General features: G+C 51.0%; 1 protein-coding gene across 3 annotated transcripts in view; it reads right to left on the bottom strand.

Annotated features, from left to right (window-relative positions):
- MYOM2 (myomesin 2) overlaps window positions 1-15963 on the bottom strand; it is a 131671-nt gene that overhangs the window by 74657 nt on the left and 41051 nt on the right. For all 3 annotated transcript variants that reach the window (XM_063816856.1, XM_024344984.3, XM_054656508.2), the window contains 4 exons: window positions 6176-6264; window positions 6045-6095; window positions 3068-3232; window positions 2077-2238 (listed from right to left, as the gene is read on the bottom strand). In XM_063816856.1, the coding sequence (XP_063672926.1) occupies window positions 2077-2238; window positions 3068-3232; window positions 6045-6095; window positions 6176-6264 (467 nt within the window). The remainder of the gene's footprint in view (window positions 1-2076; window positions 2239-3067; window positions 3233-6044; window positions 6096-6175; window positions 6265-15963) is intronic.

Genomic DNA, 15963 nt, shown 5'->3' with positions numbered 1-15963 from the left:
ACTGAATGTGAACCTTCTTATCTAAACTATGTATTTATTCAGTAGCCCTGGCTGCCCTGTGACGCATGCTTAGCAGTGTGAGCACTATCCAGTTTCCTGCTCACATATCCTCAGGGTATTAAAAGCTGAGGATTTCCTGACATTGAGCCAAATCGTTTCCTCTCACATTCAAAAGCCTCAGAAAGTGATGAAAATGGTTAAACTCCCCACCCTTGCCTTATTTTCTTCCTGTTGCTGGTGCTGAGTGAGCAAGGCGATTTGAGCCGTGTTGCATTTATTGCCTTTTTATGGGGCGGAGCATCATACCAGCAGGCACATGCAGAGGAGGGAAGGGACATTTAACGCCCGCCTAACAACAGCACTGAAACTTGGCGGGAATGTCTAACCTCACAGACTCGCAAGCTCAGGCTATCATGTGGGAAGTGAGGAGGGTGAGATAGGTTTGGTTGACATTTCTTCTCTTTCTTTTCAGATGAAATATTCTTTAATGATACAGTCCTTCCTTTAAGCTCTGATCTAATGGAGGCAACGGAAAAAATAATCATGAAGATGTATGGATGCGTCCTGCATCCCACTGGAGCTGGAGGCAGGTGGGAAGGTGAGAACCTGGGCAACAGGTAAGGATGCCCGGCTGATCGGGATGGAGCTGGGAGCCCGGGGACCCGGAGAGCAGCAGCAGCCATGTGGCGCAGGAGCGCTCTGATGCCTTCCTTGTAGGTCAGCTGTGCCTCAGCAAGGAGGCTGCCCCTAAACCCAGAGGCTGCTGAGGTGCAGCCCAGGGCAGAAGCAGGAGGGGAGTGAAACAGACACTGATAAAAGCATAGGTGGGGCCGGGCGCGGTGGCTCACACCTGTAATCCCAACACTTGGGAGGCTGAGGGGGGCCGATCACTTATGATCAAGAGTTCGAGACCAGCCTGGCCAACATGGTGAAATCCCGTCTCTACTAAAAATATAAAAATTAGCCAGGCATGGTGGTACGTGCCTGTAGTCCCACCTACTGGGGAGGCTGAGGCAGGAGAATCGCTTGAACCCAGGAGGCGGAGGTGCAGTGAGCCGAGGTCGCGCCACTGCACTCCAGCCTGGGCAACAGAGTGTAAATCCGTCTCAAAAACAAAAGTAAAAAAAAAAGGAGGAGTGGGACTAGGTGGGCCCCTTCTGCTCAGTCACATGATGCCAAAAACACTACAACGTTATAGCAGGAATTCAGGCTCCAGGCTCCAGCAAAATTTAAATCCCAGCTTCTCTACCCTAGAGACATTTCTCCTGCCTCTGAGACTCCATGGATTCATCTGGAAAACTGAGAACAGTATTTCCTTTTGCTATCACTGTAAGAATTCCAGCTTATATATACATGGATGTTTATGTAAGTATAGGCACATACATGCATACCTATAGGCTGTATACAATAGGTATTTTATAAATATATATATCTGTATATCACAAATGTTGTCGTTCTTTTCGTAAATGGAATGACTGAAGCTTCCCTAGTGAGTCTGTTGTGAAGACGAAATCCGTGTAGGACCCCAGCACACTGCCTGACATAAAGCGTCTGGGGATGATGGCTGTCGTGGCCACAAGTGTCTTAAGCACGAGTTTCACTGAAGTGGGTGGTGGAGGTCACAGCACTGGCTGTCATCATCACATCTGTCTCTCTTAAGCCAAAGTCCAGAGGGAATGAGTCGCTGGCAGGAGAGTAAGGAAGCTCTTCCCTGGGACTCCAACACTGTGCCCCTCTTCATCCTTGGGCTACGTTCCCTGAGAATGAGTAAATCTGGGGCACTCATTCTTGGGAATCATTTTTCAAATGCTAATGAGTATATGAACGATTCGAGAGACAAAAAATGATGATTCTGGTCTATTCCGGATTGTGTCCTGATTCTTCTGTCTGCTCATCGGCAGGAAGCACCTGGCGTGCCCGTGCACTGAGGGAAAATCGGCGCTGCATGGGGTCTCCAAGAAGCAAGGTGGTCTCACACCCTCTGGACTCCTTTTCCCAGTGCCTCCCTCCTCCCAGGGCTGCCTCCCCTCCCTGGGCACACACAAGGTCTGCACCCTGAGAACCCTGCTGCCGCACCTCTGACAAACAGGAAGGCGCTGTGGTCGCTGACACCGCCCCGAGACACGATGCGCAGGGTGTACAGGCCCTCGTCGTCCTTGTGCAGGTGGCTGAAGGACAGGGAGGCCTGGCCTTCTCCAAAGAACATCTTCGTCCACTTGGACTCTTTCAACAGCACGTCTGAAAGAGCGTTAACACGGAAGGTTTGCATCCGAAATCACCCCAGCAGGCAAAGAAAGCCTCGGGGACACCAGCGTCGTCTCAGAGCGGGACAGGACAGTCGAGCTGGACACCACGTAAGGCAGAGCCTCAGCCTGGTAAAATCCCAACAGCTGCATTTCGGGGAAGCACATGCGTGAACCGAGCACCCACAGCCCAGAACACAGGCTGCCACTTGAGTGGGTAAAAGTGGGACGTGCTGCAAGCGGCCGCCAGCTTTGTCCTCAGGTAAACTGGGTTCACCTGGGGGCTCGCTGCTTCTCTGCTGGACGGCCACTGCCCCAACCAGCTTCCTCCTGCCCGTGGGGGATTACAGGGGTGTGCAGCTGAAGGCGCTACTGTCACATCTCCAAAGAACCCAGCATAGACCCTCCATATCATCAAACTATAAAAACAAAATGACTGGATGGAAGGAAGAAAAGAATCTCAAAACGACTAAGGTAGCATTTCTGTCTAGAGATAGTACACAAGCTGCTAACCAGCCCCTTCCACGCAGTAATGTGCATTAAACTGAATCTAAATGGCACGAGATCATTCTTTCTGTCACTGTACGAGCGATCAGTCTCTAAGTGGATGCTCTAGGTTTGGGGTCTCCCTCTCCAGGATTCTCCTGGATGAAGTTCAAGGTGAACGGTGGGCCACCAAGTCCTCTACAGTCCCTCAGTTTGTTTGGCTGTCTGGAGTTGACCCAGTGGTAGAGACAAAAGACACATTGACACCCACATTTAAAGGACATTTCTGTCCAAAAGCCTCCTGGTGTGTGCCCGGGTCTGGGCCGTGTCCTACTCACCATCGCGGTACCACTCGGCGCGCGGCTGCACCCGCTTCAGGTCCGGCGTCACCAGCATGGTGCACTTGAGAGTGACCGTCTCGCCTTCCCTCCTGAAGGTGACTCCAAACTTCTCCAAAAACTGGACGTCGAAGTGCGTGTACGGAATCACCGATGACAGGGGCACTGCACAGAAACGATGGAGGCTTTCAGGGCCGAAGGGCAGACAGCATCTTTCTTTTTTTTGAGGGGTGGGGAATGGAGTCTCGCTCTGTTGTCCAGGTTGGAGTGCAGTGGTGCGATCTCAGCTCACTGCAGGCTCTGCCTCCCGGGTTCATGCCATTAGGGCAGAGAGCATCGTTGACAGCAGACACACTCAGGCCGTCACCGCAAAACACGTCTTTGTCACCGCCCCACAGCATGGAACACCCGTAGCCAGGTCCGTGCTCCAGACGGAATGTCTGGGTCCCCCCAGAATTCCAGTGTTGAATCCCTGACCCTCAACGGGACGGTGTAAGGAGGTGGGGCCTTTGGGAGGTGATGAGGGTGGGATGAGATCGTGAGAGTGGGACCCCAGGGGGGAATGAGCGCCCTTGAAAGAGGAGGAACAGGCCAGACCTTCCTCCCTTCCACGTGTGGACACCGTGAGCAGGCGCCGTCAGCAACCCGGGAGGAGGCTCCTCACCAGAAGCCATGCCTGCTGAGTGTCAGGCTTCTGCCTCCAGAACAGAGAGGATAAGTGTTTGCTGTTCATAAACTACCCCGGCCATGGCGTGTTGTTCCAGCAGCCGGAGCGGAGACAAGCCACTGCGGAAGAATTAAATGTCACAAAGTCGACTTTGCGGTGTCGTCAGAGGCAGGGCTGAGAACCTGATCGTGTGTGAAGACTAAAGGTTTAAGTCCAACCTCAGCCCCAGACTGTGGCTTCTGGCAAGTCACATGGACTTGGAGGCCACGGCTGCCTCCTCCTCAAAACAAACGGTGGTATTTGCATCCGTAGAGTTTAGAGTTCACCCAAATGAAGTAACTAGATCCAGAAGCGTCAGCCTGGTTAAATTTCAAAAATATGTGTGGTAGGGGGAGAAGTACATACATGTCAGGAAAAAAATCTATACTGAATTTTTAAAACCAAAAAAAAACTGTATGGTTTACAGATACATGCATGTAGGGAAGTTTAAACAACAGCTGCAGCCCGGGTACAGTGGCTCATGCCTGTAATCCCAGCACTTTGGGAGGCCAAGGTGGGAGAATCACTTGAGCCCAGGAGTTTGAGAACAACCTGGGCAACATGGTGAAACCACATCTCTACAAAATGCAAAAAAAAATAAAAATAAAAAAGTAAACAAAAAACGAGCCGGATTTGGTGACACACACCTGTAGTCCCAGCTATTTGGGAGGTTGAAGCAAAAGGATTCCTTGTGCCAGGGAAATCAAGGCTGCAGTGAGCCAAGATCGCACCACTGCACTCCAGCCTGGGCGACCGAGTGAGACCCTGTCTCAAAAATAAATAAATAAATAAAAATAAAAAATTTAAAAAGCCACTGCCAATGCCAGGATGGTGTGGGAGACAGGCAGGAGCAGCACTGGCTGCTTCCATCATCTCTGTCATTGTTTCAGTTCTTGGAAAATAATTGAAGCTACCCCAAGCTGTACGCTGTACAATGGTTAACATTGTGTTATGTACAATGGTTAATGTCGTGTTATATAAATTTGACTTCGACGAAAAACAACTGAAGCAAAAATAGCAAGATATTTCCCTCCGTCAAACACGGGTGGTGAACACATGAGCATTCTTCCATGGTGATCTATGCTGTAACTGCGCCATGGTTCTTAATGAGGAAGATAAAATGTTAATAGATAGGAGAAACCCCGGGATGGGGCCAAGTGACTGCCAGGACCTGCCCAGCTCATCAGTGCCTGGGGCAACTCTCCACACGGACTCTGCTCTGTCCTGAGGGCCAGAGCTACACACAGACACCCAGATCTCCCGGCCTCCCCAGGCTCACTTTGGCCTGATCCCTGCCTGCCCTTTGGTGGTCTTTGGGGCTCACCGAGTGTTGGATGTAGCCCAGCAAAAAAAAGTCACACAGAAATCGCGAGCAGAGGCCACGCCCACAGCGGCCAGCAGCTGCCAGGAGGCTCCACCCTCCATCGTGGCTTCGGTCAACTCTCCACTCCCAGCACGTGGCCCAGAGCATCTAAGCCTCGCATTACAGTAAAATCAGTGCTTCCATAGGAATGTATGGTTCCTTCCTGGGAAGTTCAGGCCAATTCTAAAACTCACTCCCAAGCCATAAACAAGCTGCATCGAAAGTGCATCCATCATGTCCCCGTCCTCCAGATGCCCTCATGGGGACCGCCTCACCTCACCCAGCATGGGTCACCCAGCACCATGGGACTGCTAAGGTGAAGCCAGCCCAGGGCCAGAGAGGGCTTCGCCTCATTACAGGGCCAGGGCAGGTCCTAGGCCTGGGGCGGCTCTCTGGACCAAAGCCTTCTGCACTGCCCTTGTTTTGACCTGAATTCATTTGTTACAAGGACCAAGAGACTTTTGGAGAAAAAAAAAAAACATCTCCTTAAACACGAAACAGCAACATGATGCATTCAGGTCAAGAATTTGGATGTGTCTCTTTTTTTCCAGTTCAAAAATGTAAAGTCTCTCCAAGTGATGTTTTCACCAGTCTAAAAATACCACCTAGCCATAGAATTACATGGGAACAAATTGTCAGCATGCTAACACTGGCCAGGAGAAACTTGGAGGAGTTCTCTGAAATATGATTTTTGTAAAAAAGATTTGACCCTTAGGTGTGAACCCGGGAGGCGGAGCTTATGGTGAGCCGAGATGGCACCACTGCACTCTAGCCTGGGTGACAGAGTGAGACTCTGTCACAAAAAAAAAAAAAAAAAAAGAATTGGCCCTTAGGAAACCATGTTTTGAAATTGTCTGCTATGTCACTAAACATTTCACCACACAGAAAAGAAACGAAAACCCACTTACATCCAATCGGGAGTCCCACTGAACGGAATGGTTCCTCATCTCCCCGGAACCCTGCAAGACAGCAAAGTGAGTGCAGCAGAAAAGAGAAAAGGAGGCGGGAGGTACCCCGTGAAAGCCCACCCGGCACTCACTTCTCACCACCACCGCCGCGTTGGTGGACACTTGTCCGTGGGCATTGGTGGCCACTGCTGAGTATGTCGCGGTGTCGTCAAAGTCTGCCCTTGGAGAGAAAAAAACAAGAGAAAGTCTGCGGGACTGTTGTGTAAAGGTCAGTGACCCGAATTGCACAAAAGCATTCCTCGAAAGCAAATCACATGGTGTGGGTTATTTGTTCATGAGTGATTTGTGCAAGAACAATGCCAGCTCTGTCCTTGGAAAGGTGAGGCAGCACTCGGTATTAATTATAGACACAGATGAAGGCCTGATCCCAGATGATGGTGCAGTTTCGGCCTTAAGAATAAAAAGGTACTGGCACTCCTGAAAATCCTTTGTTCACTCTCAAGGAGAAGTCTCTATTCCATTCTGGTCCTATTTTTTCTACCTCTATGGAATGCGCGGTTTCATCTTGTCAATGGACAGCCTCCTGTGACCTCAAGCTCCAGCAGAACCAGTCGTGATGGAATGATACAGAGCCTGCCTGGGAGAGCCGTGGACCTGCTCCGTGTAGGCGCCAGGATGCTGCCAGAGGAGAAGGCAGAGTGCTGCTTCAGGGAGGCCCTGAACCATGGGGGGGTGGGGGCTCCATTCCATGCAGGAGCCATTCCCATACAGGGAGTCGTTCCCATGGAGCAGTCCATCCTATGGGAGTTCTAAGGTAGTCCGGCAGCTTGAGCTTTGCTCCACTCTCCAGGTGATCCTGGTGCACACGGGCATTGAAGAGCTACGCCCAGGATGCTCTCTGCCTGGTGCACATGGGCATTGAAGAGCTGTGCCCGGGATGCTCTCCGCCTGGTGCATACAGGCATTGAAGAGCTGCCCCCGGGACGCTCTCCGCCTGGGGCGCACAGCCATTGAAGAGCTGTGCCCAGGATGCTATCCGCCTGGTGCACATAGGCATTGAAGAGCTGCCCCCGGGATGCTCTCCGCCTGGTGTGCACAGGCATTGAAGAGCTGTGCCTGGGATGCTCTCCGCCTCGTGTGCACAGGCAGTGAAGAGCTGTCGCCCCCCGGTATGCTCTCTGCCTGGCACACACGAGCATTGAAGAGCTGCGCCCGGGATGCTCTCCGCCTGGTGCACACAGGCATTGAAGAGCTGTCCCCGGGACGCTCTCCGCCTGGGGCACACAGCCATTGAAGAGCTGTGCCCGGGATGCTCTCCGCCTGGGGCACACAGGCATTGAAGAGCTGCCCCCGGGACGCTCTCCGCCTGGGGCACACAGCCATTGAAGAGCTGTGCCCGGGATGCTCTCCGCCTGGTGCACACAGGCATTGAAGAGCTGCCCCCGGGACGCTCTCCGCCTGGGGCACACAGCCATTGAAGAGCTGTGCCCGGGATGCTCTCCGCCTGGGGCACACAGGCATTGAAGAGCTGCCCCCGGGATGCTCTCCGCCTCGTGTGCACAGGCATTGAAGAGCTGTGCCCGGGATGCTCTCCGCCTGGTGCACACAGGCATTGAAGAGCTGCCCCCGGGACGCTCTCCGCCTGGGGCACACAGCCATTGAAGAGCTGTGCCCGGGATGCTCTCCGCCTGGTGCGCACAGGCATTGAAGAGCTGCCGCCCCCCGGTATGCTCTCTGCCTGGCGCACACGAGCATTGAAGAGCTGCGCCCGGGATGCTCTCCATCCTTTAATGCCCCTGGGATGAGAATCCCGGGATGAAGCCACCGAAAACCCATCGAAGCCCTCAACACAGCTTGTACCTGGCGTACACAGAGGGTTCCAAGGTGCAAACAGAGACCGATTAACTTCTAAGTGACAAACTCCCTATTCCAAAAGCAGATTCTACAACCCTACCCAGCTCCCCAGTAGGATTCCCATGCTAATAAGAGACTACATCCAGAATACCAAAGTAATATGATCCCAAGACATGAATCACCCACTCAAGGGTGTATTGAAATGTCTGAGTTGGACTCCACCTGAGACACTGATGTGTGTTTATCCCTGGGAAAAACAAAACAAAACAAAAAAAACATGACTTAGGAATAGCCAGAGACCCCAGGCTCACAAAACCCAAGTCCCTGTGGGGGTGGGTCTTCTGCTTCCCCATATCCATGGTACTAAAGCTAAAACTTCTTTCCTTGGCTGTGAAGTGTCTTCCCAACAGCTTCCCCAGGAAATGGAGACAAGAGGGGGTAAGGAAGAGGCGCTAAGATCAGCTGAGCTTCTACTCAACACCAAGCCCTCCTCAGGTCACTTCACATCAGCATTTCCATGTTCATCCTCAAGTAGCCTGGAAAACAGACGTCACTATCCCACTAGGATGGTGAGCAATCAACACAGTAAGGTAAGAAGCTAGGTAAACAAGGTCCACGTGACTCCAAAATTGCATTCTTTCTGGTAGCTCCTTTCCAAGCCATGGACACCTGAGCAGAATCTTAATCTGGGAAAAGAAACAACACAAAAAGTCCCCACTTTTGAGAAAAGCAAGAGTTACTCAAGTCCGACTTTTCAAATGCATTGAGAAGCCAGTGCCTCCAGAGACAAAATCCATTCCTGTGAAGTCATTAGTAATTTTATTTTCTTCTCTGTTCCACTATACGAGCTGAAAATATTTTCTTAGACCAAAAATTTCCATTTCTCCAACAAAAGGGAAAGAACGTGTCCGAGAACTGTGCTATCTACCGAGAATTCTTTCCCCTCCTGCTGAAGTTCAAATCCAGTTTCAATATGTCAGATAAAACCATCTGACCTACCTAACTGCTGCTGCTCAAGGGGCAGATCACACACCAGAGCCCAGTCCGGGTAGATTTTCAAACCAAGAAGATTATCTTCTAGTTCACCATGGAGGAATACAAGCCGAACTACAAAGCCATCAGCAAAGCTACAATTCTAGCCTGAACTCATTAGAGGCTACGCTGCTATGCTATTTCCGGATCACCACAGGCACAGCCATGTCCCCAGGTGCAAAGCAACAGTGTGTGTAAGACACATAAAAACCCCTTAAGTAGAGGCTTTCTCCAATGCTAAGCATTAACAACCTGTGCTGATCTACCCGTATAATTCACACATAACACTCACATACGCATCCCCACAGGGAGCGCAATGTGCTGCTGCCTCTCAGAACATGCCTGGGACTGGGGTCTGCGGTGGAAGGAGGAGGGGCTTCTCGGCAGGACCCGTGGGCATTGCTGCATTTTGTTTGTTTACTTTGTGCTCATGTTACTTCTTCTAAATAATAAAACCATTATGTTTTCAAAAATGCATTCTCCAAACCCAAATTTATTCTTTTTTTGGGATTCGTCCTAACCCTTCCTCTACAACGATCCCACCCCCACTAGCAATAACACAGCAGATGAGAGAAACAAGGGCGACAGCCTCCCACATGGAAGGATTCGAATGCCAGAGTATATGGAAGTGAGCAAGGCAGTCTGTAAAATCTGCTTGATTGGAATCTGCTGACCTGGAGCCTGTCCTGTGAACGCACAAGCCAGGTGGACTCAGATTCTCAAGGAGGGAGCCATAAACCAGAGAAGCACAGAGCAGGTGCATGGGCAGTTCCCGTGCAGGAACCGCTGGACGTGACCCTGCTGGACCAGGGCAGGACTCACGGGATGTGACCCGGCTGGAGCAGGGCACGGGCTGTCCCCAAGCCCAGCACGTCACCGTCATGACCAGTTCCTCAGTGAGGAGGGGTGAACGCCTTGACCCACCCTTGCACTCGAGGAGCGGGAGTGTGGGCTACATGGACAGGGCTCCAGCCAATCCCCTCGAAAACCCTGCTGCTGCCTGTTAAGTAACATCAACAGCGTTCAACTGCGCCCCTGCTCTCAACTCGAATCTCCCCCGTGTGCTGCACATTTCTTCCTCCGTGTGTTTTAGCCATTTTTAAACTGTGGTGTCAGTGTAGACTCAGCTCATCACACACCTGTCAGGCACGAAGCCCAACATGAACCTTACGCAGCCACTTAACTCATGGGTACCAGGGCCTCAGGCAGAGCTTCTCCTACTACCTCTATGTAATTGGATAATATTCTGAGATGTCAAGGTAAAAATGTTTTCATTTGCAACTGCTTGTCTTGGATTCAGGATTTTTTTCAATATTGGGCAATGAGAAGAATAGAGAATAAGAAGAAACATTGGGCAATAAGAAGAAATAAGAAGAAAATCCAGGGCAAAAATAGTTGCCGAGGCTCTTTTTTGTTGAGATGGAGTCTCTCACTGTCACCCGGGCTGAAGAGCAGTGGTGTGATCTTGGCTCGCTGAAACCTCCACTTCCCAGGTTCAAGCAATTCTCCTGCCTCAGCCTCCCGAGTAGCTGGGATTACAGGTGCGCACCACCACACCCAGCTAATTTTTTGTATTTTTAGTAGAGACAGGGTTTCACCATGTTGCTCAGGCTGGTCTCGAACTCCTGACGTCGTGATTCACCTGCCTCGGCCTCCCAACATGCTGGGATTACAGGCATGAGCCACCGTGCCTGGCCTGCCAAGGCTCTTACACACCTGCAGCTGCCAGCCTCAAATTCTCCTTCCAAACTGGTGCCTTCATGAGACCAGCCCGATCATTCTTATCTACTGACTATATAATAAACACATTGTGCGTATTTTAGACTTCTAGAATACATGTATTGAGCACCCACACTTGACTAGGGTGACTTTGATGATTAAATAAAACAGTGTACTTGAAAACATTTTGTGGTTTTATCATATAATGTTAATCTTATATATTAGTAACTAAGAGATAATAGCTGAATTCCTGAACCAAAAGTTCAAAGATGATTCCTTCTGGCCTCTCCTGCACGGAAATCCCTCCTCGCCCTTATAGTCTTATAAAGCAACACAATTTCTAAGTCTTTTGAGAACTGCAATGAACTGCTGTTTCACAGCTCCCGGGCAGGGGATAGCTGGGAGGGGTACAGGAAGGGGATAAAGCTTGTCTAAGAATGGAGGAAATAGGATCACTGGTGCCAGGAGAGGAGAAGGAGGAGGGGGATGGAGGAGAAGGAGGAGGGGGATGGAGGAGAAGGAGGAGGGAGATGTGTTCCCCAGGCCACGGCCCCCCTCGCCAGCCAGCAGCCTCTCCCAAAGTGCATGGAGCTTGTTTTTCAATTGACTTCAGGCATTAAGATCCCAGGGGAGTGCAACCTCGCGCATTAGCACTGATTAGCTCATCAAGTCACCAATTAGCACTTGGTGCTCAGAGGCAGGAGCCACTGGGGGAAGAAGCCCTCCATCCGCTTCGCCTCCCGCAGCGACTGCAAAACGCATGGGCTCGTGAGCATTGATTCCGCACTCATTCCGAAGAGAGCGCTCTCCTTCCTTCTGTAAAGAAACCCGTCGCCGGAGCAAAGATCCCGACCCACTGACCACGGCGGTGGCCCCACTCCATGCAGGGTGCGCCCCGCTAAGGAGCTCGCGGTCACCCCCAGGGTGGGCACGGGTAAGTTAGGCCTTCTGTTTATGGTTCCCGCTGCCTCACCTTTTCTCTTTCGCCCTTGTTTCATACTGTATGAAGTGTGTTGGAACACAGGTCCCTGTGTGGGTTATAAACAAACGCAAAGACCTGCCCTGGGAGGGAGGTAAGGGCACCCTTACCCTGCCTCCCAGGGTTTGCCCCCTGCCTGCCCCGAGGCCGGGAAGCAGGGGGCCTGGGCAGACGACGGAGCAGATGCAGGAGGAAGGGCGGCCACTCTCGTGGAGACTTCCTCAGCTTAGCCTGTGTCCACTTGGGATTTGGAGGCAAATCACAGGTTTGGCCCATGGGCAGTTTCCAAAGGACCCACGTCTTCCTCCCCTTTCCGAGGCCCCACACAGGCACTCAGCTCACCCCCAGTCTAATTCCAGCCTTTGCTTCATGCTGTGAGAACTTGCAAGCAAGTGAGGGAGAGGCAAGGGTTTTACTTCCTGTTCGGACAGGTTCCCAGAATAGATGGAGAGAGTCTTCTCTGGTCTCAATTTATACAAACGTCCATGGTGCCCTTTGGCATCCCAGAGTCTCTGTTTGAAGGCCCCTAAAACAACCCCCTGGGAGAAGCTGGTTCTGTCCTGTCTTAAAGATGGGCAGCCATAAGCTTAAGTGCCATATCAATTCTCATGGGCAGCTGAGGCCTCATGTCCTCAAATTATAAGTGGTGATGACGCTGGATTTATAATTTAATTAAATCAAAATTTAAATATCAAGCTCTAAAAATAAAGTACAAAAAAAGTTTCACCCTAAAATCATTCAGCAAAGAATGAATGGGGAGTGAGCATGTTACTTATAGAAAACCAGATAGATTGTTCTATTGTAAATACTTTCATAAAAATATGAGAACATCATATACTTTGAAGAATGAGGGCTCACATCATGAGTCCCATGGGAAAATCTTATGAGCATATAAAACAGTGTCAATTACAAATTTAAAATAAAATACTACCAAGGGGGAGCTTCTTTTTCAGCACTTTAAGAATCCAGCTACCGTGGCCAAGGAATATTCATAGGAATAAATGTCACTCATGTCACAGAAGGAAAAGCTCATTCCTGAGCCAATCAAGAGGTGGGTGCCAACACATTCCGCCACTGAAAATGGCCACAGATCGGATGACCGGCGGCTCAGCAGTTTGGTATGAACAGCTGAGACAAGCTGTAATTTGTGGGTTTATCTCATTGCTCTTTTCCCGAAGAATATTAACAGTTCATCTGTTTGGAGCTTCCTAGGACCAACAAGAATACTGAGACAAAAGGTGGTCTTGGAAGTTTCCTTTTCCCAAGTTTCCCAAATATTTGCATATGCAGGCAAAATCCAAGTCCCTCAGAGGAGACCTATATTACGGGATCATTGACTTGTGGTATTCCGGGGCGGATTCAACGACTTTATCTCACAAATGAGTCCATTCCGTTCAAAGCCCATATGGTGCCCAATGTAAAGTTTAAATGTTGCCAACACCAGTGTCAACGTGACGTTTTTCATTCTTGAGAAAGGAATATCATTCTTTTCTTTTTAAAACAATTATCAGAACACAGCTTGGGAACAAGCTGATCTGGAACTCAGACCAACCTACTTACCCCTAAACAGTCACAGCACACACAGGGTAGAAAGCAGACAGCCCCACACACCTATGAACTGTCCAAAATGAAAGCAGGTGGTCTCTTTCTAGACATGACGGCCTATGGTCTATTAAAACTCCTACAACTTTCAGAAATCCAAGGAGAGAAAGTTTCTCTCTGAAAAACTTGGAGAGGGCCCCAGGAGAGGCATCCTTTGCAGCCTGTGCCTAACTCCACTGCTCACCCCAGGGCCTACCCCGCTGTGATGGCCACAGCTCTGAGAATACTTGGACCCCTCTCTTTCACTAATGCCCAATCGAGCCCAGCAGCAAATCCTGCTGGCTCTGCCCTCAGAAGCTGCCCAGAGCACCCACTTCTTCCCACTCCCCTGCTCCCTCCCGCTCCCAGGCCTGTGGTCCTTCCCGGATTCTGGCAAGGGCTCCCACCAGGCCTGCCAGGCCCTGCAGCCTGTCTGCAGTCAGAGTGATCCTCTAGAGGTCAATGTTACATCCTTCCTTCTCCCCTCAGCCCTCTGGGGTCTCCCCGCCTCCCTCCAGCAAAGCCAATGTCCTTACAATGGCCCACGGGGTCCCCGTGATCTGCAGGGCCACTGGCTATGCCTGTGACAGCTTGTCCCCTGCCAACCCCCCAGCCCTGGACCCCCAATGCACCTCTCAGAGCCTTTGTGCCAGGGGGCCCACCCACTCCACAGCTCTGGGTCCTCTACTGGCCTTCAAGCCTTGCTCATGTGATAGCTCCATGAAGGTCCACCTGGCAACTATTTCACACCACAAGGGGCCGCAGCCCCCTCCCCGCACCCAGCACTGCTGCTGTGGCTGGCTGTGTCCTTCACTCATCATTTGCCTCCTGATGCCAGAGAGTGGGACCTGGAAGGCGGCATCCTGGTCTTGGCCCCTGAAGCCTCTCGAACATCCAGGAGAGCACCAGGCACACAGCAAGCTCTCTGTGAGCAGGGCCAAGGAGCCCGCCAGAAGGAGAGCTTTCCTAGAGAAACCCGGATTTATCTGGAGAAATGAGGTAGGATGCCCTGCAAATTTCAATCTCAATTATTGCCTTTCAACACCCAACTCTAGTGAATCTGCAGAGGGTGGACCATTCCAGCAGGACAAAGGCCCCAGGCCCCATGCAGGCTCCTGGGAGGAGGAAGCAGGAGGGAGTCCCACACACAGAGGAGCTGGTGGACCCCCTGACTCGGGGAGGGGCACCACCAGGCAGAAGCCATGCTCAGGCCACCAGGATGAGCATCAGGAAGAGCTGGCTGAAGCCACAGCCCCAGGTAGAGTCGGGAACAGGAGGAAGGGAAGGCAGGAAGAGGAAGAGTTGGTGAGGATGCTGGGGGAGGGCACAGGGCAGGAGCCAGGCAGAGGGAGAGAAGCCAGGCAGAGCCCAACTTTCTGCCAGGCTGGACGGGGACAAAGACTAGTCCCTTATTAACCACCAGGCTGGACGGGGACAAAGACTAGTCCCTTATTAACCACCAGGCTGGAGGGGACAAAGACGCCCTCCCTCACTAAACACTGGGCTGGACAGGGACAGAGACACCCTCCCTCACTAAACACTGGGCTGGACGGGGACAGAGACACCCTCCCTCACTAAACACCAGGCTGGATGGGTACAGAGACCCCCTCCCTCACTAAACCGGAGACAGCTCCTTGCAACCCTCTTCCCAGCCAGGCCCCAGGCTTTGTGGGCCCTCAACAGTAAGAATCCCACCAGCTCAGCCCAACTCAAGCCCCTCCCTCGATAGCAGATGGGCTCCTCACCCCTCCATCCCCAGGGATGTCTGATGGCCCCAGCCTGCCTTCAGCCAGAACCCTGCTGGGGAGGCTCGGCCGGAACCCCCTCACCCCCATCTCCCCCTAGTAATTTCCCATCCACCCTACCCTACTCCTTGGTCTCATTCCCACTTTCCTGCTGTACTCAGAGCTGAGCCCGGTTTCTCTCCCCCAGAGCAAGAATCCCTCCCTGTGGTCCTTGAAGGAAGTCTTTCTTAATGTCCTTAACAAGTGTCAGGATAACTTTTTAACAGGATCCAATGTATAAAAGCTTAAAAAAACAAACAAACGAACAGAACAAGACTTTCATTCCAAGCAGGCTTCTGGGGAGAGGAGGCGGGGATGATCAATCAACATTTGCGTTCACCCTCCTGAGCTCCTCCGAGCTCCCTCTGGGAATTAGCAGGCACCTTTTCCTCTGAAGAACAGAGGCCTAACAATGATGCACTCCCTGCTTTACAGTTTAGTCAGAATAAAATCAATAAAATCGTATATTCCAATGTCTCACTTATTTTTTACCTTATTTATACAAACATCCCTCATGTTTTCCTAGAAGGGATTTGATATAACTGACTACACACACAAGCACACACACCCCACACCTCCCGTTATATATATAAACATATATAAACACAATGTGCATCTTCTTATTGGAGTCTCACAGTAACTCTTTTAGTCCTATAGAGAAGATAAAATTGTTACTATCTGTCTCTTGATAATTGTTTTCAGGAGGCGTTAATGGCTTATCCAAAGTCACACGGTAAATGTGGCCTTCTGGCTCCTGGACAAGGGTGTGCTCCTTAAGTTCAAAAACAGGCAGTCAGCTTCACTGGAAAAATTAACATGAGAGCCATAGGAAGGTGCCACAATATACTACTGCTGAAAAAAGCTGACTTGTGTAATGTCAGGGTCTTTTGTGAAAAGTAAAAACCGTGTATGCACAGAAACAGAAAAAGAACAGCAGGGTCTCGCTTTTATTTAAAAAATGAAATGTGTG

Source organism: Pan troglodytes, chromosome 7, assembly GCF_028858775.2.
Source record: "Pan troglodytes isolate AG18354 chromosome 7, NHGRI_mPanTro3-v2.0_pri, whole genome shotgun sequence".
Lineage (NCBI taxonomy): Eukaryota > Metazoa > Chordata > Mammalia > Primates > Hominidae > Pan > Pan troglodytes.
This window is presented reverse-complemented; position numbering and strand designations above follow the sequence as displayed.